Below are 24666 nucleotides of genomic sequence, written 5' to 3' on the forward strand. Positions count from 1 at the left end.
CCAAGTAGCTGAGATTACAGGCACCTGCCACCATGCCCAGCTAATTTTTTGTATTTTTAGTAGAGACAGGGTTTCACTATGTTGGACAGGCTGGTCTCAAACTCCTGACCTCAGGTGATCCACCCACCTTGGCCTCCCAAAGTGCTGGGGTTACAGGCGTGAGCTACCATGCCCGGCCGATCCAGACTTCTTAATGTTATGGTCTTCATATAGAAAAATACATCTTTCCAAAACAACCAGAGACCGATTTTCCTCTTGTTAGTGTTATTAAGACTTATTCAATCTTCCTTCTCTAAGTGCTTGTTTTTCTTGTTGTTAAAGTATTACACAGAAAGAATTACCCAGCTGGCCCAGAGTAAATATTTACACATGCTTAGGTGGAAGAGGTTTTGCCAACACAGTAAGATCATGGAGCAACTTTATCCTCTTTACAAGGTAGGAAGTCTATGAACAGAACCTCTGGGCTATTTTTTATGTTGAAACAAAATGGCCAATAAGCTTGTCAGTTTTTTAAAAGTCACAGCTAAAGATAGAAAAGAAACTAATGGATGTGCCTTCTCGCCTCTTCTACCAATGGCAGAAGGTAATGGTAAAGGTAAACTGTTCTTAAGAATAAGATTTGAAGGAAGTTTTATATGAGAGGAAATGTATTTTTCTTCACAGACTTAGCTTCCTCAGCTTTAGGTAAAAAGTTCAGAAGCTGACTCCAGTTATAAGTATCCCTATGCACTGACTCTTTGCTTAGAGTCTGTCTCCTTCAAAGTCCTAAGAATATGACCACTGCCCTTATAAGTCAAATTCAGAATATGGAAGAACTTTGGGATTCAAAGAACCCCTTTATTTAGACCCAAAACATTACCCTATGCTTGGAAGCAAATGATACAGAGCATAAGGCTTGCAAATAACGGAGTTCTATCTTTGTATCTCTCTTAAACAGAAACAAGTTGGCTACATTATGCAAGAGTACAACGATGCCCTTCAGAGAGCTGAAAGATTGTCTGTTGCTGGAGAAAACTTCCTCGTGGGAAAAACAATCCTCCTAACTTAGTGACACAGGAAGATCTGACTATTTACACAAAGTGGTTAGTGTGCCACCTGCAGTCTCTCAGGACTGTTCACCAGTACCTGCAGGTATGTGAAGCACAGAGATGTGATGACATGGCACCCTTCCAGTGATGATCAGTACATTGTTTTCTCACATCTGTCACTTAGTTTTAGATTGTCACTGTTTCAGGACTCCACCTGCCCTACAAATGACAGAAACATAATGGGGTCACTGGATTTCTCTTTGAAACCTTAGACATCTTTCTCTTTTGTAACTTTATTCTACTGAAATAATTAATTTAGCTTTCTCAAAGATGTCTCTGTTGTACTCTTTCATATTCAATCTGTAAGTTCTTGTCTTCATCATCTTGTTCAGGATTTATGCTCTCTGATTTAGATCCACTTTTTAAATATTAGGTAATGTTTAATGAGGGTCTAATATGTGCCAGGTACTTGTCCTAGGCATGCAGCAAAGAAACGGCCTTTGCTGAAAAGTAACTGGGTCCTCAGCTAGTAGGAAGATGGGTAAGTAAATATTCAACTGAAATACAATGGAGTAACAAAGCATAGGATAAGTATAAGCATAGGGTAAAGAGAGTCACAGAGAGGCCCTAAGTCAGGCTAGAGGCGTCAGAAAGGAGTAACATGATCACATTTCCATTTTGGAAAGATTATTGTTTTTCTACACACATCTTTCCCTACTTCTCTTTGCCTTAGCTCAGAGACACCGTCATCCACGGAATTGCCCAAATCAGAAACCTGGCTTCATCCTTTCCCCACACCCAGCCAGCCACTATGGGCTCTGCCTCTGATACATTTCTCACCAGTCACATGGTGTTATAATGATCTGCTTGTAAGTCTGGGTCTTCTAGTAAACCATGAGCTCTTTGAGGTTGTATCCTGTCTTATTCCTCTTTGTATCCCTAGCACCTCACAAGTGCCTTGTCCATTTTGGATCCTTGATCAAAGTAGATCTGTTTGGAGGTTAAGGCCACTCAGAGTCAGTAACAGTACTAGATCTCCGAGCTCCAAATGTAGCCCCTCATCATTGGGCAGGTTACTGAGGCTCCACCTCTACTTCTGTTCTTCTCTCCCAAAGCAAAGGGCTGCTCCTGAACCTGAGTCTGGAAGCTTCTGTGAGAACTGTGTTGATGTTTGGCCTCTTGGTCTTGCCCTTCTGTAGGCCCTTCAGTATTTGCCCATCTCCAAAGTGCTAAGTGTAGCTGTCAATCAAGTCGCTGAAGTTGGTCAGAAAAATGAAAAGGTCTGTGTCAATGACATTGACCCTGACATTCAGGGTTCTGCGTCTCCTGACCCTGTGGATACCAGCATTTCTGGTAAGAAATTAGTCTTCTTTCCCCTCGGGTAATGTGGAGCAAAGAAGATTGTAATTTTAGACTTATGCTGATTGTCCCGTGATCTTGCTAAAAATTGTTCTATATTCCAAAAGGTTTTATCTTCTTAATTGACAAGTCTTAATTTAACATTTTCAGATGAGAAAAAATAACAAACACTTTTTAAGACATGTTTTAATCTCTGTCTTTATAATTAGCAAGTTAAGAATGAGAGAAAAAAATGGACTTAAAGTCAGCAGTACTGGGCTCTAGGCTTGTTCCTGTCCTGGCCTCACTGTGGGCCTGAATTTCATCTCCTTGGCCCTCAATTTGGTCATCTCCATAATACACCTTTCAGAATCAGTGATCTCTAAGGCTCCTTCCAGTTTTCATATTACACAAATCTAAAATAATTTCTTCATCTGAATAAAATTAATGCAGTTTTCCTGCCCTTACCTTGTGTTATAGATGACTAAGAAACCTGATAAGATTTCTACTCTGAGTGACATTCTTGCTTGGATGCACAGAGTATCCTGGGAGTGCCTGGGAAAGGTAGCCAACCCCAGCTGTGGGGCATCTGAGAAGGCTTCTTGAAGGAGGGGAGTTCAAACTGGGTCCTTAGAGATGAGGAGGAGCTAGCTATGTGAAAGCAGCTGAAGGCTCTCACCTTCTTCTAATTTGTTGGATAAATTTATAAATAATGTTCTTCATTTACCACAAAATAGACAATTCTGCTCCAAGTCATTCCCCAAAAGGTCTGTTGGGTTTCTCCTGTAGGCTGTGAGATGGCAAGGAGTCCTTGCTGCCTCCTACAAAAGCCCAGCTCCAAGAATTTGTCAGATCCACCTGGCCAAGTAGGGTGCAGACTGTAAATTGCGGCAGAAAATGTTGACAAAGGAGCAGAATGGTCATCCCGTCAGTAGAGGAGCTCCTACTTCTAGCTGTCTCAAAGGACTCTCCATTTTCTCTCCCTGACAGTATTCACTGGTCTTAATGCTCTTGATTTTGGTTTTCCTCAGGGCCAATGAGGACAGAAGCTGCTTTTGTCCTCCCCCAACACACAACAGAAACAGGAGAACTGAAACCTCAGCTGAAGCTCCTGCTCTCCCATTTCGATATCCCATATGACGTGGAAGAGCTATGGGACTCTGCTAAGGAAATGGAACTTTTTTCCTTGGTATTTGATATACTCCTTCTTTATACAAATATAGGTGTTCATGAAAGAAAGCACTGCTATTTGCCACAGAGTTGCACCTTTTACTACCAACAATTGTTTCGAGAGTGATCATATAAAGTAGTAATAGGTGCAGTTTTGATTAGCAGTTAGGAAAAGTTTCCTCTGTAAGAGTAATGGGACTCAAATAGTGAACCCAGAAGGATTTCAGGACTTGTTTTTCTGCAGAGCTTAAAGCAAAAGTAGTGTACAGTCTATAGTAGATGATGTAAATATTTGGCAAATTTGCTTGGCAGGTTGTCAATTGGAGGGCAAAAAAGCCCTCCAAGTCTCAAAATGTATTGCAATAGCTTTCCTTATTGACAAAATGTTTTATATTTAATAGAGGGTACCTTGTGTAGTGATGTTTAAAGTCATGCAATCTTCTCTGCTATAACACAGTGTTGTACTTCCTGAAATGAAGACAACTCATATTATCAAAAGCTATGTTAAAACTTGTTTCAAAGGGGGCTGGGCATGGTGGTTCATGTCTGTAATCCCAGCACTTTGGGAGGCTGAAGCAGGGGATCACTTGAGCCCAGGATGGGCAGCATAGTGAGAACCTGTCTCAAACAAACAAACAAACAAACAAACAAACAAAACTTGTTTCAAAGAGAATAGGACTATGGGTAGATAGCTTCAGATTTTAAAAAATATTTTCTTGAGATGGAGTCTTGTTCTGTCACCCAGGCTGGAGTGCAGTGGTGCAATCTCAGCTCAATGCAATCTCTGCCTCCTGGGTCCAAGAGATTCTCCTGCCTCAGCCATGCCTGGCTAATTTTTGTATTTTTGGTAAAGATGGGGTTGCCATATTGGCCAGGCTGGTCTTGAACTACTGGCCTCAGGTGATCTGCCCGCCTTGGCCTCCCAAAGTGCTGGGATTACTGGCATGAGCCACTGCACCTGGCCAAGCTTCAGATTTATAATAACAAAAATTTCAACAATAAAGATTTTTCTAGCTCTAGCTGTATATTATTTGCAAGTATACATATTTGCTAGGTAAAAATAAGAAACTGATGGATCCAAACAGGTAAAAATAAGATCTGAATAGTTTTGAATGCTCTTTATGTAAGAAGTAAGCTACTGTCTGCGCTATCACCATTTGCTTGAGTTTGAAATTTCACTTGCATTTCCATTTGTTCCAGCATAATTTTACCAGGATTTTGTGTGTGTGTGTGTAGAGGGGGGTGTTTTGTTTTGTTTTGTTTTTAGGCAGAGTCTCAATCTGTCACCTAGGCTGGAGAACAGTGGTGCAATCTCAGCTCACTGCAACCTCCACCTTCCAGGTTCAAGCAATTATCCTGCCTCAGCCTCCCGAGTGTCTAGGATTACAGGCATGTGCCACCACGCCCAGCTAATTTTTGTATTTTTAGTAGAGACAGGGTTTTACTACATTGGCCAGGCTGGTCTTGAACTCCAGACCTCAAGTGATCCTCCCGCCTCGGCCTCCCAAAGAGCTGGGATTACAGGCATGATGAGCCACTGCTCCTGGCCCAGGATGATTTTTATTAGTATGTAACACAGACAGCCTCTTTAAGCTCACTGGAACCAGTGGTATCACATGTCCTCTTGTTTCCTTGAAGGTGATGATGTTTAGCTTTTGCCTTTCTTTTCATGCCACCAGCAGCACTATCTCCAGCAGAGTGTTTCTGTGGGAGTGTCCTCACCCTTATTATCATCAAGGATTATGATAGGCGAAACACAGAATCAGAATATGATGGTGTTTAAGAAGAACCAAAAACAAAAAGGTTAATTATAGCCCGGGAGACCGTTATTAATGATAAACGAGAGAACACAAGCCTGGCGGAGCACTCCAACAAAGCCATGTTGTTCCCAAAAAGCAGCTTGTCTCCTTTTTACAGTGATAATTTCCACTTTTAATTTTCTTACAACAGTATTAGGTGAAATACTAATTGTGTTCCAAGATAACCAATCATATTACATCAACTTTTTTGCCTAGGAAGAGTTCCTATGTTTAGGTGCTGTTTATTCTGAGACTCTAATGCCTGAGAGCAGGGTCAGCAAACTACAGCCCTCGCCTGTTTTCTTAAAATAAAGTTGTTTTGGAATACAGCGGTCTTAGGTTCATTCAGGCTGCTCTAGCAAAATACCATAAACGGAGTGGCTTCTAAACAACAGAAATGTATTTCTTACAGTTCTGGAGGCTGGAAAGTTCAAGGTCAAGGTAGTCTGATGTCTGGCAAGGGTCCACTTTCTGGCTCATAGGTGGTGCCTTCTTGCTGTGTCCGCACATGGTAGAAGGCAAGAGTCTCTCAGGCTTCTTTTATAAGGGCACTAATCCTATTCGTGAAGACTTAACCTTCATGACCCAATCACCTCCCCAAATTCCCATCTCCTGATACCATCACTTTGGGTTTAGGATTTCAACACATGAATCTTGTGGGGACACAAACATTCAGACCCTAGCAACAGCCATGCCTATTCATGTATGTATTTTCTATGGCTGCTTTCACACTACTACAGCAGACTTGAGTAGTTGTGACAGAGACCTTGTGGTCAGTAAAGGCTAAAATACCTACGATCTGGCCCTTTAAGAAGTTTGCCGACCCAGTCATAGGCCAGCACTATCTCACTGAACTTACGGAAGCGATGGATGTGTTCTGCCTTTGCACTGTCCCATGTTAACCACTAGTGACATACACTAGTAGTTATCTGAGCACTTGGAATGTGGTTAGCGCGACTGAAGAACAAGATTTCAAATTTTATTTAATTCTAATTAATTAATAATGTTAAACAGCCACATGTGGCTAGGGGCAACAGCATTGGATAGCACAACCTCAGAGGTAGCAGCGTTATTACTAGAAGAATCTTCAGCTCTGTGACTCACAAATTTGTTCACTCATTCCAGAAACCTTTGTTGACGCCCTAGTATGTGTCAGCACTGTGGTAGGTTCTTACTGTGTGTGTACATGTGCACGCATGAGTGGTAAAATAACATAACAAAATTTACCATTTTAGCCATTGTAAGTGTTCAGTTCAGTGGCATTAAGTACACTCACGTTGTTGTGTGGCCACCACCTTGTGGTGAATTCTTGACATTCATAGTCTATACCCTGAATAGGGCTCACCATGTAGTGAGGAAATCCTGACACAACATGGCAAGTACAATGATAAAGGTGCCACCACAGGGGCCCACCCTGGAGGAGGAAGAAGGAATGTTCAGCATTTTGACAGTAGGAATCGATGTCGTAGAAAGCACTTGTAGCCTCAGTCTGAAAGTAAGCTATGAAAGGAATAGGTTGAGATGCCTTAAAGAGTTTAACAGGTTCTAGCATCTGGACTCCTCTCTAGCCACATCCTTGTCAGGCCTCTGAGAGCAGGATTTAATTAATCCTTAGATAGTCTATAATAGTTTATTGGGTGGTCGGAAAAAGTGAATGCATTTCCAAAGGTAGACAATTTACTTCTCACTTATATTTAGGTTCCAGTTCAAAATATATATAAATAAATACATTAATATATTTCCAATCACTGGAACAGACATTCAGAACAGGTAATACACACAATTATGGTAATGAGCTGACTGAGAACGTGTGCCACACAGGTATACCCATTTAAGGTCTTGTCACTGTCACAGAGTCATGTTTTATAAATTAGTTTGATTCCAAGGCTATTTCAAAGACAATCAGTAGCTGTTTTTGAAATTGCCCACTCTCTGAGACTTTTTTTTTCTGGGTTCCACTTCTCACTTCATCCTGTTTAGGTTTCCCAAAAATTTCAAAGCATCTTCATGGAGCAACAGAGATTGCAAATGTTTCCAGACTATGAAGCTGGAATAGCTAAAGCAGATAATTTGGGTTTGGCAGGACCCAGAATGACCCTGAAAAAGAGAGCCAATTGGATTTCCTTCATAAAGGTAAGGAGACTCGTGGTGATAGTCATCTATCAGTGATGTCAGCAGTGTCACAGTGTCATCTAAGCAGGCTAGGCAACCTGGCAGCACCAGGTTTATGTGGTCCCTGTTGTCCTCTCTCCTTAGTGCCCTCAGCAAACTGTCCTCTTTGACTAGGGGAGACGCTTCCGTGTCCTCAGTTGAGGCAACTCAGAGAACCTGGCCTTATGTGCCACACTCTTCCAGCTCTTTGCCTGCCTTGGCTCTGTGTCGAAGTTTGCTATGCTGATCTCCCTTCCCTGAAGGTTTTCCAGATGCCTGTACCCCACTCTAATGGGCCCAAACTCCCTGCTTATTACTAATGATCTCAGATACTTGGCAAGAGCTAAGCTTACTATCCAAGGGTGTGATTGACTTGTGTAAATCCAACCGTTGAGTCAAAAACTATTTATTTGGTACATATTGTATATCAAGTATGGCCCTTCATGCTGGAGATACACAATTCACAAACAATATGCAAGTAAGCAAACTAAATAAGATGATTTTAGGTAGTGCTAACTATGGTCAGTTCCTGTTATTCAAGGTAGTTTTGCTCTGGAAAGTCACCATGAACACTGAGTTAGCAAACATTGAATCACCCCTAGGGGAAATAGAGTTAGTTCCTGTGAACCTCTCATTGGAACACTCATCAATACATAACTGTTTTACGTGTGTTTCTTTTTAATGACATCTTATTTAAAATATATTGTTGATTCATTAACATTGAACTAATGACTAACAGCACTATAATTCGTGCCTGAATGAAGCTTATCTAACACGTGTAGTTTTTCCAAAAGGCACCTCACACAGCCTTCATATGCTTAGAAACATTAGACATTACTTTGGCACTACCCATGGAGAGACCATTTTCAACAGTAAAATGACCACCAAAAAGCACAAAAATGTGAAGAATGTGGCACTAAACGGACCACGAAAAGGATCCTTGTTTGTAATATGCAAGCAGAAACAAGAAGACAGTGTTGCCTTGTTCAAATTGAGTTGAGAATATGCCTATAGGGTGACACAAATTTTCACTACCCTGCACACGCCTATGAGTGACTATGAAAGCTCCACTAGTATTGAGTTTTGGGTCACAAAAAATGTTAGATAGTAGGCAAAATCACAAATGTGGAATCCACAAACAACAAGGATTGATTGTATTATGAAGAAAAGAAAAATCTGGGCCAGGCGCGGTGGCTCGTGCCTGTAATCCCAGCACTTTGGGAGGCCAAGGTGGGCGGATCATGAGGTCAAGAGATTGAGACCATCCTGGCCAACATGGTAAAACCCCCTCTCTACTAAAAAAACAAAAAACAAAAACAAAAATTAGCTGGGTGTGTGGTGGTGCATGCCTGTAGTCCCAGCTACAGGCAGGAGGCAGGAGAATCACTTGAACCCGGGAGGTGGAGGTTGCAGTGAGCCGAGATTGTGCCACTGCACTCCAGCCTAGCGACAGAGTGAGACTCCATCTCAAAAAATAAAATAAATCTTGTATGATTGTTTTAGTCTATTCAGGCTGCTTTAACAAAATACCATAAACTGGGTAGCTTATAAAGAACAGAAATATATTTCTCACAGTTCTGGAGACTGGGAAGTCCAAGATCAGGGGGCCAGCATGGTCAAGTTCTGGAAGGTCCTCTTCCAGGCTATAGACTTCTGACTTCTCCCCATATCCTCACACGGTGGAAGAAAAAAGCCAAAGTCCCTCAGGCCTCTTTTGTAAGGGCTTGAATACTGCTCATGAGGGCTCTACCATCATGATCTAATCACATCCCCAAATTCTATTACCTTGGGGGTTAGGTTTCAACATTTAAATTTTAGAAGAACACATTCAGACCATACGAGTAAATAAAGATGGACTGAGAGAAATCAAAGATTGCTCCTAAGTCCATTTAGTGCTTGAGGAACAAGGTAGTCCATGTAAGGGAAGCTGGATTTTCTGTTTTAGATGGTTACACTTGATATCCAAGAATAGATATCAAAGGAGTAGTTGGATATAATAGGCTGGAGTTTAGGGCTGAGATATAAATTTGAGTGTTAATGGTATTTACAGCAACAGAACTTACTTTTGAAATACAGTTTATTAATATGAAAGATGTTTTAAATGTGGAGTCACAAGGAGTCTGTGGGTGAACTTCTTTTGCCCTGTAAATAAAGTGCAATGACCAACTCTGATGGATTTAGGGTTCCTGCTGCTTGTGGATGTTATGGTGTCATCCCAGATGGATCTACTGCATCTTATAGGCCAGGCACCAACAGGAACTGGTGCTGCTGTCTCCTTCAATGGATCTGTGAACCCATGAAGACCCTTTCCAAAAGCTCACTTGTCCTAGCCAACCTAGCACCAAAGCCAGATACCATTTCAGAAGGTCCTTGAATCTCTTTGCTTGCAACTTTTATTGAGAATCATTCTGTTATGTTGTAACTTTGTGTGAACGTGTTTGTCCACTAGATCAAGCCAAAATGTGATCCATGGCAAAGGAAGCTTTTGACTAAATTAAAAGAATGGAGAAGAACAGATGCATTATTGCAACTCCAAGCAAAATTTTTGAAGGTGAGAAAATAACTATGTTTCCTTATAGATAAGATTTTTGCTAAAATCATTCACAAAATATGGAATTTTCTTTCCCTTTTAAAAAATGTTGGCATGGATTCACTACAACAGCTTTATTTGAAACTTTCTCTTTTCTTTTTTCTTTTCTTTTCTTTTTTTTTTTTTTTTGAGACAGAGTCTTGCTCTGTCACCCAGGCTGGAGTGCAGTAGCATGATCTCAGCTCACTGCAACCTCTGCCTCCCAGGTTCAAGCAATTCTCCTGCCTCAGCCTCCCTAGCAGCTGGGATTATAGGCATGCACCACCATGCCCAGCTAATTTTTGTGTTTTTAGTAGAGACAGGGGTTTCACCATGTTGGCTAGGCTGGTCTCAAACTCCTGACCTCAAGTGATCCGCCCACCTCGGCCTCCCAAAATGGTAGGATTACAGGTGTGAGCCACTGCACCCGGCCTTATTTGAAACTTTCTAATCTAATTGCCACACTTTCAAAATCTTGTTAGCTTTCAGTAGAGAATAAAAAATTGTCAAAAAGCTGGACTTTAGGGCCAGGCACAGTGACTCTGTAATACCAGCACTTTGGGAGGCCAAGGCAGGAGGATTGTTTGAGCCCAGGAGTTCAAGACCAGCGTAGGCAACAAAAAGAGACTCTGTCTCTACAAATTCTTTTTTTAAAAAATTAGCCAGATGTGGTGAAATACACCTGTAGTCCCAGCTACTCGGGAGGCTGAGGTGGAGGATTGCTTGAGCTCAGGAGGTCAAGGTTGCAATGAGCTATGATTGCATCACTGCACTCCAGCCTGGGTGAGAGCATGGGACTCTGTCTTAAACAACAACAAACAACAACAACAACAACAACAACAACAAAACCCAAAAAACTGGATTTTAGTCCAGTTTTTTTTTTTTTTTTTTTTTTGAGACGGAGTCTCGCTCTGTTGCCCAGGCTGGAGTGCAGTGGCCGGATCTCAGCTCACTGCAAGCTCCACCTCCGGGGTTTATGCCATTCTCCTGCCTCAGCCTCCCGAGTAGCTGGGACTACAGGCGCCCGCCACCTCGCCCGGCTAGTTTTTTGTATTTTTTTTAGTAGAGACGGGGTTTCACCATGTTAGTCAGGATGGTCTCGACCTCCTGACCTCGTGATCCGCCCGTCTCGGCCTCCCGAAGTGCTGGGATTACAGGCTTGAGCCACCACGCCTGGCCTTTAGTCCAGTTTTAACACCAACTCTCTGTGTGATATTTGTCTAGTCATGTAACCTCCTTTAGCCTTAGCTTCTTTATTTGTGAAACAAAATATTAAACTAAATTATCTTTTAAAATATTTTAATTGACAAAAATTGTACATAATTATGGGGTACAGAGTGATATTTTGATACATATAATATATAATTATCAAGTCAAGGTAACTAGTATATCCATCTTCTCAAGCATCTATTATTTATTTGCCCTGGGAACATTCAAAATCCCCTTTTCTAGCTATTTGAAAATATACAATAAATTATTGTTAACTATAGTCACCTTGCAGTGCTATGGAACACAATAACTTATTTTCCCCGTCTACTGATAATTTTCTATCCTTTAAACAATCTCTCCCTATCCCACCCCCACCCTCTGAGCCTTAATAATCGCTATTCTACTTTCTACTTCTATGAAATCAACTTTTTTAGCTTCTGAAAATGAGTAAGAACATGTGGAGAAGATAAGTAAGAACATGTATTTACCTTTCAGTGCCTGGCTTATTTCACTTAACATAAAGTCCTCCAAGCTCATCAGTGTTGTTGCAAATGTCAAGATCTCATTCTTTTTATGGCCAAATAGTATTCCATTGGGTAACACATTTTCTTTATCCATTCATCTGTTAATGGATACTTTTATCTTGGTTATTGTGAATAGGGCTGCAATAAACATGGGAGTACAGATATCTGTTCAACATACTGATTTCCTTTTTTAAAAATTTATACCCCATAGTGAGATTGCTGGATCATGTGGTAGTTCTAGTTATAGGTTTTAGAGGGACCTCCATACTTTTTTCAATAATGGCTATGGTAATTTATAAGTCCAACAGTGTATAAGAGTTGTCTTTTCTCTGCATCTTTGCCAGCATTTGATTTTTTTTTGTCTTTTTGTTAATAGCCATTCTAACTGAAATGAGATTATATCAAACTGTGGTTTTTGATTTGCATTTGATGATTAGTAATGTTGAGCATTTTTTCATATACTTCTTGGTCATTTGAATGCTTTCTTTTGAGAAATATTCATTCAGGATCATTTTCCCATCTTTAAATCAGATTATTTGTGTGTGTGTGTGTGTTTGTGTATTTAATTTGATATAATCCCACTTGTCTATTTTTGCTTTTGTTGTCTATGCTTTGGAGATTATATCCTTAAAATCTTTTCCCAGACCAATGTCCTGAAGTGTTTCTCCTTTTAGTTTCTTCTAATAGTTTTATAGTTCAGAGTCTTATATTTAAATCTTTAGTCCATTTTGAGTTGAATTTTGTATATGGTGAGAGATAAGGGTCTTGTTTCATTTTTCTGCATATCCAGATATCCAGTTTATCCAGCACCATTTACTGAAGAGACTGTTCTTTCCCCAATGTATATTTTTGGTGCCTTTGTTAAAAATCGGTTGGCTATAAATATGTGAATTTATTTCTGGGTTCTCTACTCTGTTTCATTGATCCATGTACCTGTTTTTATGCCAGTACCATGCTGCTTTAGTTACAGTATATTTACAGTGTATTTTGAAGTCAGATAATGTGATGCCACCAGCTTTGTCCTTTTTAGTCAGGATTACTTTGTTTGTTTGGGTCTTTTATGGTTCCATACACATTTTAGGATTATTTTTTCTATTTCTGTGAAGAACATCAGTGGTGTTTTGATAGGGATTGCTTTGAATCTGTGGATCAATTTGGGTATGGTCTTTTTTAGCTATATTAATCTTTTCTTTTCTTTTTTTTTTTTTTTTTTTTTGAGGCGGAGTCTTGCTCTGTCGCCCGGACTGGAGTGCAGTGGCCAGATCTCAGCTCACTGCAAGCTCCGCCTCCCGGGTTCACGCCATTCTCCTGCCTCAGCCTTCCGAGTAGCTGGGACTACAGGCGCCGCCACCTCGCCCGGCTAGTTTTTGTATTTTTAGTAGAGACGGGGTTTCACCGTGTTAGCCAGGATGGTGTCGATCTCCTGACCTCGTGATCCGCCCGTCTCGGCCTCCCAAAGTGCTGGGATTACAGGCTTGAGCCACCGCGCCCGGCTATATTAATCTTTTCAATCCATGAACATGATATTTCTTTCCATTTTTTTTGTGTCTTCTTCCATTTCTTTCATTGGTACTTCATAGTTTTTATTGTGGAGATCTTTCACCTTCTTGGTTAGTTTTATTCCTACATATTATTTTTTATAGCTATTGAAAATGTAATTGCTTTCTTGGTTTCTTTTTCAGCTAGTTTGTTATTGGTGTATAGAAATGCTAATAATTTTTGTATGTTGATTTCGTATCCTGAAATTTTACTGAATTTGTCTGTCAGTTCTAAGAGTTTTTGGCAGAGTCTTTAGGTTTTTCCACAAATGAGATCACATTGTCTTCAAAAAGACAATTTGACTTCCTTTTTTTCCAATTTGAATGCCCTTTGTTTTTAATTTTGCCTAGTTGCTCTGGCCAGGACTTCTAGTACAGTGTCAAATTGTAGTGGGGAAAGTAGGCACCTTTATATCGTTCCAGCTATTAGAGGAAAAGCTTTCAACTTTTCCTCATAATGTTAGCTGTAGGTTTGTCATATGTAGACTTTATAGTGCTGAGGTAAATTTCTTCTATGCCTAATTTGTTGAGAGTTTTTATCATGAAGGGATGTTGAATTTTATCAAATGCTTTTTCTGTGCCTATTGAAATGATCATGTATTTTTGTTCTTTATTCTCTTTGTGTGATGTATCATGTTTATTGATTTGTGTATATTGAATCATCCTTGGATCCCTGGGATAAATCTCACTTGATCATGGTGTATTAATCTTTTTGGTGTACTGTTGGATTTGGTTTACTACTGTTTTGTTGAAGATTTTTGCATCTGTGTTCATCAGGAATATTAGCCTGTAGTTTTCTTTTTTTTTTTTTTTTTTTGTTCTGTCCTTGTCTGTATTTTTTATTCGGGTAATATTGGCCTTGTAGAATGAATTTTGAAGAATTCCCTCCTTTTCATGTTTTTGGAACAGTATGAGAAGAATCCACATTAATTCTTTAAAAGTTTGGTGGATTTGGCAATGAAATCATCCAGTTCTTGGTTTTTCTTTGTTGAGAGACTTTTTGTTACTGATGCAGTTGTGTTCCTTGTTATTGGTCTGTTGAGGTTTTCTACTTCTTCCTGGTTCAATCTTGATAGGTTGCATGTGTCCAGGAGTTTACCCATTTCCTCTAGGTTTTCCAATTTGTTGGTATAGAGTTGTTTATAGTAGTCTTTAATGGTTCTTGTTTTTTTTTTTTTTTTTTTGAGACGGAGTTTCCCTCTTGTTTCCCAGGTTGGAGTGCAATGGCACAATCTCCGTTCTCCACAACCTCTGCCTCCTGGGTTCAAGTGATTCTCCTGCCTCAGTCTCCCAAGTAGCTGGGATTACAGGCACCCACCACCATGCCCAGCTAATTTTGTATTTTTAGTGGAGATGGGGTTTCTCCATGTTGGTTAGGCTGCCCTCGAATTCTTGACCTCAGTTGATCCACCTGCCTCAGCCTCCCAAAGTGCTGGGATTACAGGTGTGAGCCACCGCACCCAACCTGATTCTTGTATTTCTGTGGTATCAGTTTTAATGTCTCCTCTTTCATTTTTAATTTGATTTATTCAGATCTTTGATTGTTAGGTAGTCTAGCTAATGGTTTTTCAATTTTATCTTTTTAAAAAGTCAGCTTTGTGTTTCATTGATCTTTTGTATTGTTTTTAGTTTTTAATTTATTTCTGCCCTGATTTTTATTATGTATTCCCTTCTAGTTATATTGGATTTGGTTTGTTCTTGCTTCTTTAGTTCCTTGAGGTGCATCAGTAGGTTGTTAATTTCAAAATTTACTACTTTTTGGCGTAGGTGTTTATTGCTATAAACTTCCCTCTTATACTGCTTTTGCTGTATCCTATAGGTTTTTGTATGTTATGTTTCTTTTCTTTTCTTCAGACGGAGTCTCACTCTGTCATCCAGGCTGGAGGGCAGTGGCATGATCCTGGCTCACTGTAATCTCCACCTCCCAGGTTCAAGCAATTCTCCTGCCTCAGCCTCCTGAGTTACTGGGGTTACAGGTGCCTGCCTCCACACCTGGCTAAATTTATATTTTTAGTAGAGACGAGGTTTCTGCATGTTGGCCAGGCTGGTCTTGAACTCCCGACCTCAGGTGATCCACTGGCCTCGGCCTCCCAAAGTGCTGAGATCACAGGTGTGAGCCACCACACCTGGCCAGCATGTTGTGTTTCTATTTTCATTAGTTTCAATAAATTTTTTAAAATTTGCTTTTTAATTTCTTTATTGACCCATTGGTCATTCAGGAGTATGTTGTTTAATTTCCATGAGTTTATGCCATTCCCAAAGTTTCTCTTGTTATTGATTTCTAGTTTTATCCCATTGAGGTCTGAAAAGATACTTAATATAATTTTTATTTTAAAAAATTTTTTGAGTCTTGTTTTGTGGCCTAACGTATGGTCTATCCTAGAGAATGTTCCAGGTGCAGATGAGAATAATGTGTATTTTGTTAAAATGCTCTGTAAATGTCTATTAGGTCCATTTGTTTGTAGTGCAATTTAAGATTGGTATTTCTTTGTTGAATTTCCATCTAAATGATCTCTCGAATGCTGAGTGTGGGGTGTTGAAGGCATCAACTATTATGGTATTGGAGTCTGTCTCTCTCTTTAGATCTAATAATATTTGCTTAAATATCTGGGTGCTCTGGTGTTGGGTGTATATATATTTATAATTACTATATACTCTTGCTTTTCATTGATCCCTTTATCATTATGTAATGACCTTTATCTCTTTTTACTGTTTTTGACTTAAAATCTATTTTATCTGATGTAAGTATTGCTACACCTGCTCACATTTGGCTTCCATTTGCATGGAATGTTTTTTTCCATCCCTTTTTTTTTTTTTAGTTTATATATCTTTACAGATGAAGTGAGTTTCTTGTAGGCAGCATATAGTTGGATCATTTAAAAAAATCAATTCAGACGGTCTATGTCTTTTAATTGGGGAATTTAAACTGTTTACATTCAAGGTTATTGTTGATAGGTGAAGGCTTACTCCTGTCATTTTGTTCATGGTTTCCTGGTTGTTTCATATAGTCTTTGTTCCTTTCTTCTTTCTTTTTGTTTATATTTTCAGTTTGGTGGTTTTCTGTAGCAAAAAGATTTGATTTCTTTCTCTTTCTTACGTGTATCTGCTCTATCAGTGATTTTTATACTTTTGTCTGTTTTCATGAGGGTAGTTATTGTCCTTTCACTTCCAGATGCAGGACTTCTATATTTCTTGTTAAGCCAGTCTAGTGGTGATAAATTCCCCATTTTCTCCTTGTCTGGGAAAAACTTTATTTTGCCTTCATTTCTGAAGTTTAACTTTGCTAAGAATAGTACTCTTGACTGGCAGTTTTTCTATTCTTTCAACACTTTAAATATATCATCCTATTCTCTTCTGGCCCATAAGGTTTTGCTGAGAAATCTCTGTTAGTCTGACGGAGATTCCATGATATGTAACTTGACACTTTTCTCTTGCTTTTTTTAGAATTTTCTCCTTTGTCTTTGACTTTTGACAGTTTAACTAAAATGTGCCTCAGAGAGGGCTTTTTGGGTTGAATTTGGGAACCTTTGAGCTTACTAGGTATGAATATACATATTTCTCCTAAGACTTGGGAAGATTTCAGTGATTATTTTATTATATAGGTTTTCTATGCCTTGTTCCTGCTCTTCTCCTTCTGGAATTCCCATAAAATGAATATTTGTTTACTTAATGTTGTTATATAAATCCTTTAAGCTTTCTTCATTTTTTTCTTTTTTGGTTGGCTGGATTATTTCAAAAGACCTTCAAGTTCAGAAAACTTTTCTTCTGCTTGATCTAGTCTATTGTTGAATTTCTCAGTTGTATTTCTTATGTTATTCACTGAATTCTTTAACTCCAAGATTTCTGTTTAGGTCTTTTTTATATTGATCTCTATTGAATATCTTATTTATTTATTTATTAGTTGTTTGTTTTTGAGACAGAGTTGCTTTGTCACTTAAGCTAGAGTGTAGTGGCACAATTAGAACTGTCACTACAGCCTTGAACTTCTGGGCTCAAATGATCCTCCCACCTCAGCCTCCCAAGGAGCTAGGACTACAGGCATGCACTACCACACCTAGCTAATTTTTAAAAATTTTTAGTAGAGACAAGAGCTCGCTATGTTGCCCAAGCTGGTCTTGAACACCTGGCTCAAGCAATCCTTCCACCTCAGCCTCCCAAAGTGCTGGGATTACTGGTAAAAGCCACCATGCCTGGCCAGATTTTTCATTTAGATCATGAATTATTTTTCTGATTTTATTGAGTTGTCTGTCTGTTTTCTCTTGTATCTCACTGAGTTTTCTTAAAATCATTATTTTGAATTCCTATCCAGGCATTTTATAGATTGCCTTTTCTTTGGGGTCTGTTGCTAGATAATTACCATTTTCCTTTGGAGGGATCAAGTTTCCTTGCTTTTTTGCTTCTTGTATTTTTTTTTTTTTTTTTTTTTTTTGAGGCGGAGTCTCGCTCTGTCGCCTGGACTGGAGTGCAGTGGCCGGATCTCAGCTCACTGCAAGCTCCATCTCCCAGGTTTACGCCATTCTCCTGCCTCAGCCTCCCGAATAGCTGGGACTACAGGCGCCGCCACCTCGCCCGGCTAGTTTTTTTTGTATTTTTAGTAGAGGCGGGGTTTCACCGTGTTAGCCAGGATGGTCTCGATCTCCTGACCTCGTGATCCGCCCGTCTCGGCCTCCCAAAGTGCTGGGATTACAGGCTTGAGCCACCGCGCCCGGCCTTCTTGTATTATTATACTGATATCTGCATGTCAGTGGAATGGGTACCTCTTCCAATTTTATGGGGTAGCTTTTATAGGGCTACATTTTCCCCGTAGATGTGTCCTATAGTGTTGGTTATGTAAGGATGCTTTGGTTTTGGTTCTGGACGGGTACAATAGTGTAGTCTCTGTGTGATATCTTTGGCTGTATTCAGTGTCAGTGGTGTCTGCAAGTACGTCACCGGCCTAGGCTCTGGGTATTTGTGAAGGCAGTAGTGGTATGGCTTTGCTTGGGATAAGGGCCACCAAGAGGGCCAATTCTCAGGTTCTGGAGGGCACACACTGGGCATGGCATCTCTGCTGGTTGCAGGGTTGGTGTTGCAGGCACCAGTCAGGCTGGATGTTGGTTCCTGGGATACTGGTATAGTACATGGTGGCTCTGTCACTGGAGGAGATGGGTTTGCTGGCAGCTGTAGGCACCAGGTGGGCCGGTCATTGGTCCCTGGGGAGCCTGCACCTAAATGATACTTTTATTTTGGTTAAAAAAAAAAAAAAGTAACATAAAATTTACCATAACCATCTTTAAGTACAGTATGTCGTCACTGAACACCATTGATAGATTCTTGGAAACTGCAACTTTAAACCAAACAATGTGTGAGAAAAATCAGCAATTTTTCTCATCAACATTACAATAAAATGATATTGAATAAAATGATGTTATTTGAGGACCTGCTCTATATTGTTTTGCTTAAAGTTGTGGTTTCCAAGAACCTATTGATGACATTAAATGAATATTTACTGTATATAATTCAGGGATACAGAAAATGTATCCCTATAAAAGCTACTCCATAAAATTGGAAGAGGCACCCATTCCACCAGATACACAGATATCAATGTAAGAATACAAGAAGCGTCTGGGCGCGGTGGCTCACGCCTGTAATCCCAACACTTTGGGAGGCCAAGATAGGTGGATGACCTGAGGTTGGGAGTTCAAGGCCAGCCTGACCAACATAGAGAAACCATGTCTCTACTAAAAATACAAAATTAGCCGGGCAAGGTGGTGCATGCCTGTAATCCCAGCTACTTGGGAGACTAAGGCAGGAGAATTGCTTGAACCTGGGAAGCAGAGGTTGTGGTGAGCTGAGATCGTGCCATTGCACTCCAGCCTGGGCAACAAGACAGAAACGCCATCTCAAAAAAAAAAAAAAAAGAATACAAGAAGCAAAAAAACAAGGAAACATGACACCTCCAAAAGAACATGGTAATTGTGGCATTGAATACATTCATAGTGTTTTACAACATATCTCCAGGATGTTTTCATCTTGCAAAACTAAAACTCTATACCCATCAAACAACAACTCTCATTTTTCCTTCCTACCAGCTCCTGGCAACCACCATTCTACTTTCTTTTTCTATATGTTTGGCTACTTTAGATACCTCATATAAGTGAAATCATGCAATATTTGTCTTTTTGGTTTATTTTACTTAGTATAATGTCCTCAAGGTTCATTCATGTTGTAGTGTGTGTCAGAATTTCCTTCCTTTTTTTTAAGGCTGAATAACATTCCCTTGTAAGTATATACCACATTTAAAAAAATCTATTCATCTGATATGAGGATTTGGGTTGCCTCTACCTTTTGGATATTGTCAATGATGTTGCTATAAACATGGATGTGCAAATACCTCTTCAAGATCTTGCTTTCAGTTCTTTTGGATATATATCCAGAAGTATAATTGCTGGATCGCATGGTAATTTAATTTAATTTTATTTTATTTTATTTGGAAACACCATACTGTTTTCCTTAGCATTTGCACCATTTTACAGTCCCACCAACTGTGCACAAAGGTTCCAATTTTGCCACATCTTCACCAACACTGGTTATTTTATGATTTTTAATAGCAGCCATTCTAATGGGTGTGAGGTGAAATCTTACTGTGGTTTTGATTTGAGTTTCTCTGATGATTAGTGATGTTGAGCATCTTTTATATGCTTCTTAGCCATTTGTATATCATCTTTAGATAAATATCTATTCAAATCCTTTGCTTATTTTTTCTTTCATCTTTCTTTTTTTTTTTTTTTTGTAATTGACTACCTATTTTTAAATCAGTTTATTTGATTTTTTTTTTCTTGTTGAGTTGTAGTTCTTTTTGAGACAGGGTCTCACTCTGTCACCCAGGATGAAGTGCAGTGGTGTGACCTTGGCTCACTGCAACCTCCTCCTCCTGGGCTCAAGTGATCCTCCCATGTTAGCCTCTCAAGTAGCTGGGATTACAGGGGCACACCACTATACCAGGCTAATTTTTTGGTATTTTTTTGTAGAGATGGGGTTTTGCCATGTTTCCCAGGCTGGTCTTGAACTCCTGGGCTCAAGCAATCCACCTGCCTTGGCTTCCCAAAGTGCTGGAATTACAAGTGTGAACCATTGCACCCAGCCTGGAGTTCTTTATGTATTCTGGCTATTAGTCACATATTGGATATATAATTTGCAAATCTTTTCTCTCATTATGTAGGTTGACTCTTCATTTCAATTGATTTGCATCCTTTGCTGCACTAAAGTTGTTAAGTTTGGTGTCATCCTATTTGTCTATTTTTGCTTTTGTTGCTTGGACTTTTGGTGTTATATTCAAGAAATGGTTGCCAAATTTAATTTCATGAAGCATTTCCCCTATGTTTCCTTCTAAGAGTTTCATAATTTTAGGTCTTACATTTAGATCTTTAATCTATTTTGAGTAATATTTGTATGTGGTATAATATAAGGATAAAACTTTATTATTTTGCATGTGGATATTCAGTTTTCCCAACACCATATATTGTAGATGTTGTCCTTTCCCCATTGAGTGGTCTTGGCACCCTTAACCATATATGTGAGGGTTTATTTCTAGGCTTTCTACTGTATTCCATTGATCTACATGTCTCTCTTTATGCCAGTACCATACTGTTTTGATTACTATATCTTTGTAATAGTTTTTGAATTCAGGGAGTGTAAGTTCTTCAACTTTGTTCTTTTGGAAAATTGTTTAGCTATTTGGGGTCCCTTGAGATTTCATATAAATTGTAGGATGAATTTTTCTATATCTGCAAGAAATGTCTTTGGGATTTTGATAGAGATAGAAATAAATGATCTTTGAGGTTCTTTGTGATATTAAAGTGATATAGTATATATGTATCACTTAAGTAGGAATTCAGTTCTGGGATTATTATTCAATTCTTTACCTCCAGATGAGAAGAAGGGACATTTATTGAGGTCCTCCTACATGGTAGGCATTATTGCAGCACTCTGGGTAGAGACATCATTAGCATTTTTGTTAGGTTGACTTGCCCTGCTCTGCATGGAAAAGTCAGGATTCCTGCAGAGATACAAGCCCAGGTCTGTGTCTTTATAAAGCTTGTGCTCTTCTTGTGCTACACTTCTGCCCCCTCCTCCATTGCCCAGAAGCTTCCTAACAGTTGACAGAGTTTGCACCCAATGCTGATGGGTGTTTATCTTTTCACTGATGCCACAACACTTGTGGGAATACCACCTGCTATTGTCTTTAGGGGATTGTCACAAAATTTTTAAATGAGCTACTATGTATATTTGAATACTTATAGTGCTGAATGGACAAGCATATTTGGGGAATCATGATGCTGGACTTTAATTTTATTTTTTTAATTGAATAAAGTCCCACCTAGACTTTCTTCCTTGTTCACGTGTATGTGACCAAAGTCTTGCTGAGAAAAAGGGAACATACTTCTCATAACCATGCCTTCTCTTCTCTATTCTACCTGAGATTTCCAACCCTGAGTGAGTAATGCAAGTGCTCCAAGATCATGCTGCAAAGACAGTCATGCTGGCTCCACATCATCCATCTTTTGTGGCTTCTCAGGGTTTGCATCAGTGCGACTATGACCAAGTCTGGGAGAATATTTACAGCAACATCAACCTCTGTCAGGTACTACAGGAAGAAATAACCAAAATGCCTTTTTATTCAACTTGCAACCTGTGTGTAGCCCTTAGACATTTACTTTGGTAGTTTTTCTGAAACCCTCCCCACCAAAATCTCTATAATCTAGCCAGGTTTATTTTCATTATAAGAAAGATTAAGTGCTAATTAAAAAGAAAGATATAAAGAGGTATAACATAAGATGTTGTTCCTATGAGGACAGATACTTAAACCAATAAATACCAATGCAAGGCTGTACATCCAAGGGCTAAGCACCCAATGAGCTGGACAGTTATTAAATACCATATTTAGAAAGTGGTCCCCAAAGGGTAGATTCTATTGAGGAAAGCCTCTTGAAGGAGAGGAAATTGGGCTGGATTTGAAGGAGGCATAGGACTTAGGGAAGTGGTGGGGAAGAAAGTAGCGAGTGCATTCTAGGAGGTACAGCATGAAGAGCATGCTGAGGAGATACTGGATGTGATATAGTCAGAGCCAGCTTAGTTGAGTGGAAGATTCATGTGGAAATATAGTGAAAAGAAAGGCTGTTTGTTTGTTTGTCAGGGGAGGTGCTAGTTGTGAATGCTCATGCATTCCAGGCAAAGGAATCTGTGCTTTTTCCTATAAGGAAAATATTTCATACAAAGGCATATTTTAAAGGAAATTAATGTGGCAGCAAAATGTTAGTTGGACTGAAAGAGGGAGAGTTTAGAGGCAAGGAAGTCAGTTAGGTAGCTGCTGCACAGGATAGGCATGAGGTTTGGAAGTGAAAAGAAGTTCACAAAGCTAGTGTATACTTGTCCTTAGAATGATACCATAACATTTTTGAAGCTTTCATCTGCTATTATTTTTCACTCTAAAAGAAGAGTTTCATGTCATTTGTCTATTTAAGTTGGGAAGACCCAAATATGTTTATAGTCTAAGGTGAGGAAGCAGTAGAGAAGAGGAGACAGAAGATATGAAAAGGGAAATGTGAGAAACAGATGACCCTGGGGAAGAGGAGGGGATGAGATGAGGAAACCAGATGGAAGAGTAATTTTGAGAAATCAAGAATGACATCACTTCCCTTGAGGTGAATGGAATACACAGAATTTTTAGGTGCAGAAAGGTAAGATGTGGGTGCTCCTGACTGGCCCTGGCTGTCTCATAGAGAGGGAGGAGGCAGAGGTCATCTGCATTAGTGAAGCGAACTGCAAGAGCTACATGTGAGGGAGTGCATGGCTATGATAAAGGCCACAGGACCATCAGTGAGAGGAAAATACACAAATGACTGCATAGTCAAGAGGCCCCTGGTAAAACACAATGCTATGAATTTGTAGTGAGCCCCTTTTGTATAAATTCTATTACTTTCACCCCTAAAATGATTGTAGAGTACCTGAAAATTGCATAAAGTCAAAGTTGTGGGGAAGTTGGGTAGAATGCTGGAGAAAGAAGCACTGTCACAGTTCATTATCCCAGGCTGGATATGGGGGAAAGTGAGACCTCAAGGTATCCAGTGAGTTATGGATTAGTTGGGAGCGCACACACACACACCTTTTATAACTGTACCATTTGTTTGAACAAGGATCTAGAGATCAAATGAGAAATGAGTTGGCCACACAGATCAGGAGCAGAGGCAACATATCAGCATGGATCTCCCTGGCCCCTGAATTTCCTGACAGAGTATGCAACTACCAGTGACACACTCCTTGGCTAGCATCTTGCCAGAGTTGAAAAAATAGCCACAGTTTTCGTATCCCATTGCCATTTTACAACTGAAGTTTGTATCACCATTCAGGAAGATCTTACACGAACAAGGAGACATTAAAAAAAATTTGACTCTCCTGTTCCTGAACCAAACATAGAGACTACAGGGTAGGGGAGAAAGGAGTGAGAAGGCAGAGTCTATCCCAGTGTCTCGGAACCATGTCTTTGCTTCTAAGATCCTAGACAGTTTACGTCTTTTTATTTTTATTTTTACCTTTTTTTTTTTTTTTTTCTGAGACAGAGTCTCACTCTGTCACCCAGACTGGAGTGCAGTGGTGCGATCTCGGCTCACTGCAACCTCTGCCTCCCAGGTTCAAGCAATTCTCATGCCTCAGCCACCTGAGTAGATGGGACCACAGGCATGCACCACCACCTCTGGCTAATTTTCATATTTTCAGTGGAGATGGGGTTTCTCCATGTTGGCCAGGCTGGTCTCGAACTCCTGACCTCAAGTGATCCACCCATTTCAGCCTCCCAAAGTGCTGGTATAACAGGCATGAGCCATCATGCCCAACCTTGGACAGTTTACCTCTTGATGCAGATGTAATAATCATCCTTTACCCGGGGAGTTATGGTATTAACATCTGAGGACCATCAACACACATCTGTTTTCCTCCTTGAGTGAGAGAATAAGGGGAATTAGATTCTGGGGTTTCATAAAGGGATGAGAGGAGATGAATAACAATGAGAGAGGGCTGGGCGCTGTGGCTCACGCCTGTAATCCCAGCACTTTGGGAGGCCAAGACGGGCGGATCACGAGGTCAGGAGATGGAGACCATCCTGGCTAACATGGTAAAACCCCGTCTCTACTAAAAATACAAAAAATTAGCTGGGCATGGTGGTGGGCGCCTGTAGTCCCAGCTACTCGGGAAGCTGAGGCAGGAGAATTGCTTGAACACAGGAGGCGGAGGTTGAAGTGAGCCGAGACCGTGCTATTGCACTCCAGCCTAGGTGACAGAGTGAGACTCCATCTTAAAAAAAAA

General features: G+C 39.9%; 1 protein-coding gene across 1 annotated transcript; it reads left to right on the plus strand.

The window, feature by feature from the left end:
* The first annotated feature begins 877 nt into the window (after nucleotides 1-877).
* Nucleotides 878-21949, plus strand: LOC117097187 (putative uncharacterized protein C6orf183). The gene is made up of 5 exons (XM_033234824.1): nucleotides 878-1131; nucleotides 3398-3555; nucleotides 7316-7468; nucleotides 9936-10037; nucleotides 21788-21949. The coding sequence occupies exons 2-5, from the start codon at nucleotides 3403-3405 to the stop codon at nucleotides 21803-21805; spliced, it is 426 nt and encodes a 141-aa protein (XP_033090715.1). The 5' UTR covers nucleotides 878-1131; nucleotides 3398-3402; the 3' UTR covers nucleotides 21806-21949.
* Nucleotides 21950-24666: the final 2717 nt, after the last annotated feature.

This window comes from Trachypithecus francoisi, unplaced genomic scaffold (assembly GCF_009764315.1).
Source record: "Trachypithecus francoisi isolate TF-2019V2 unplaced genomic scaffold, Tfra_2.0 Lachesis_group15, whole genome shotgun sequence".
Taxonomy (NCBI): domain Eukaryota; kingdom Metazoa; phylum Chordata; class Mammalia; order Primates; family Cercopithecidae; genus Trachypithecus; species Trachypithecus francoisi.

Bases quoted from the DNA above. Each gene is read 5' to 3' on its own strand.
- LOC117097187 (XM_033234824.1), top strand. From the start codon at position 3,403: ATGAGGACAGAAGCTGCTTTTGTCCTCCCCCAACACACAACAGAAACA. The intron at 3,556-7,315 runs GTATTTGATATA...CATCCTGTTTAG, and splicing joins AAATGGAACTTTTTTCCTTG to GTTTCCCAAAAATTTCAAAG. The intron at 7,469-9,935 runs GTAAGGAGACTC...TTTGTCCACTAG, and splicing joins ATTGGATTTCCTTCATAAAG to ATCAAGCCAAAATGTGATCC.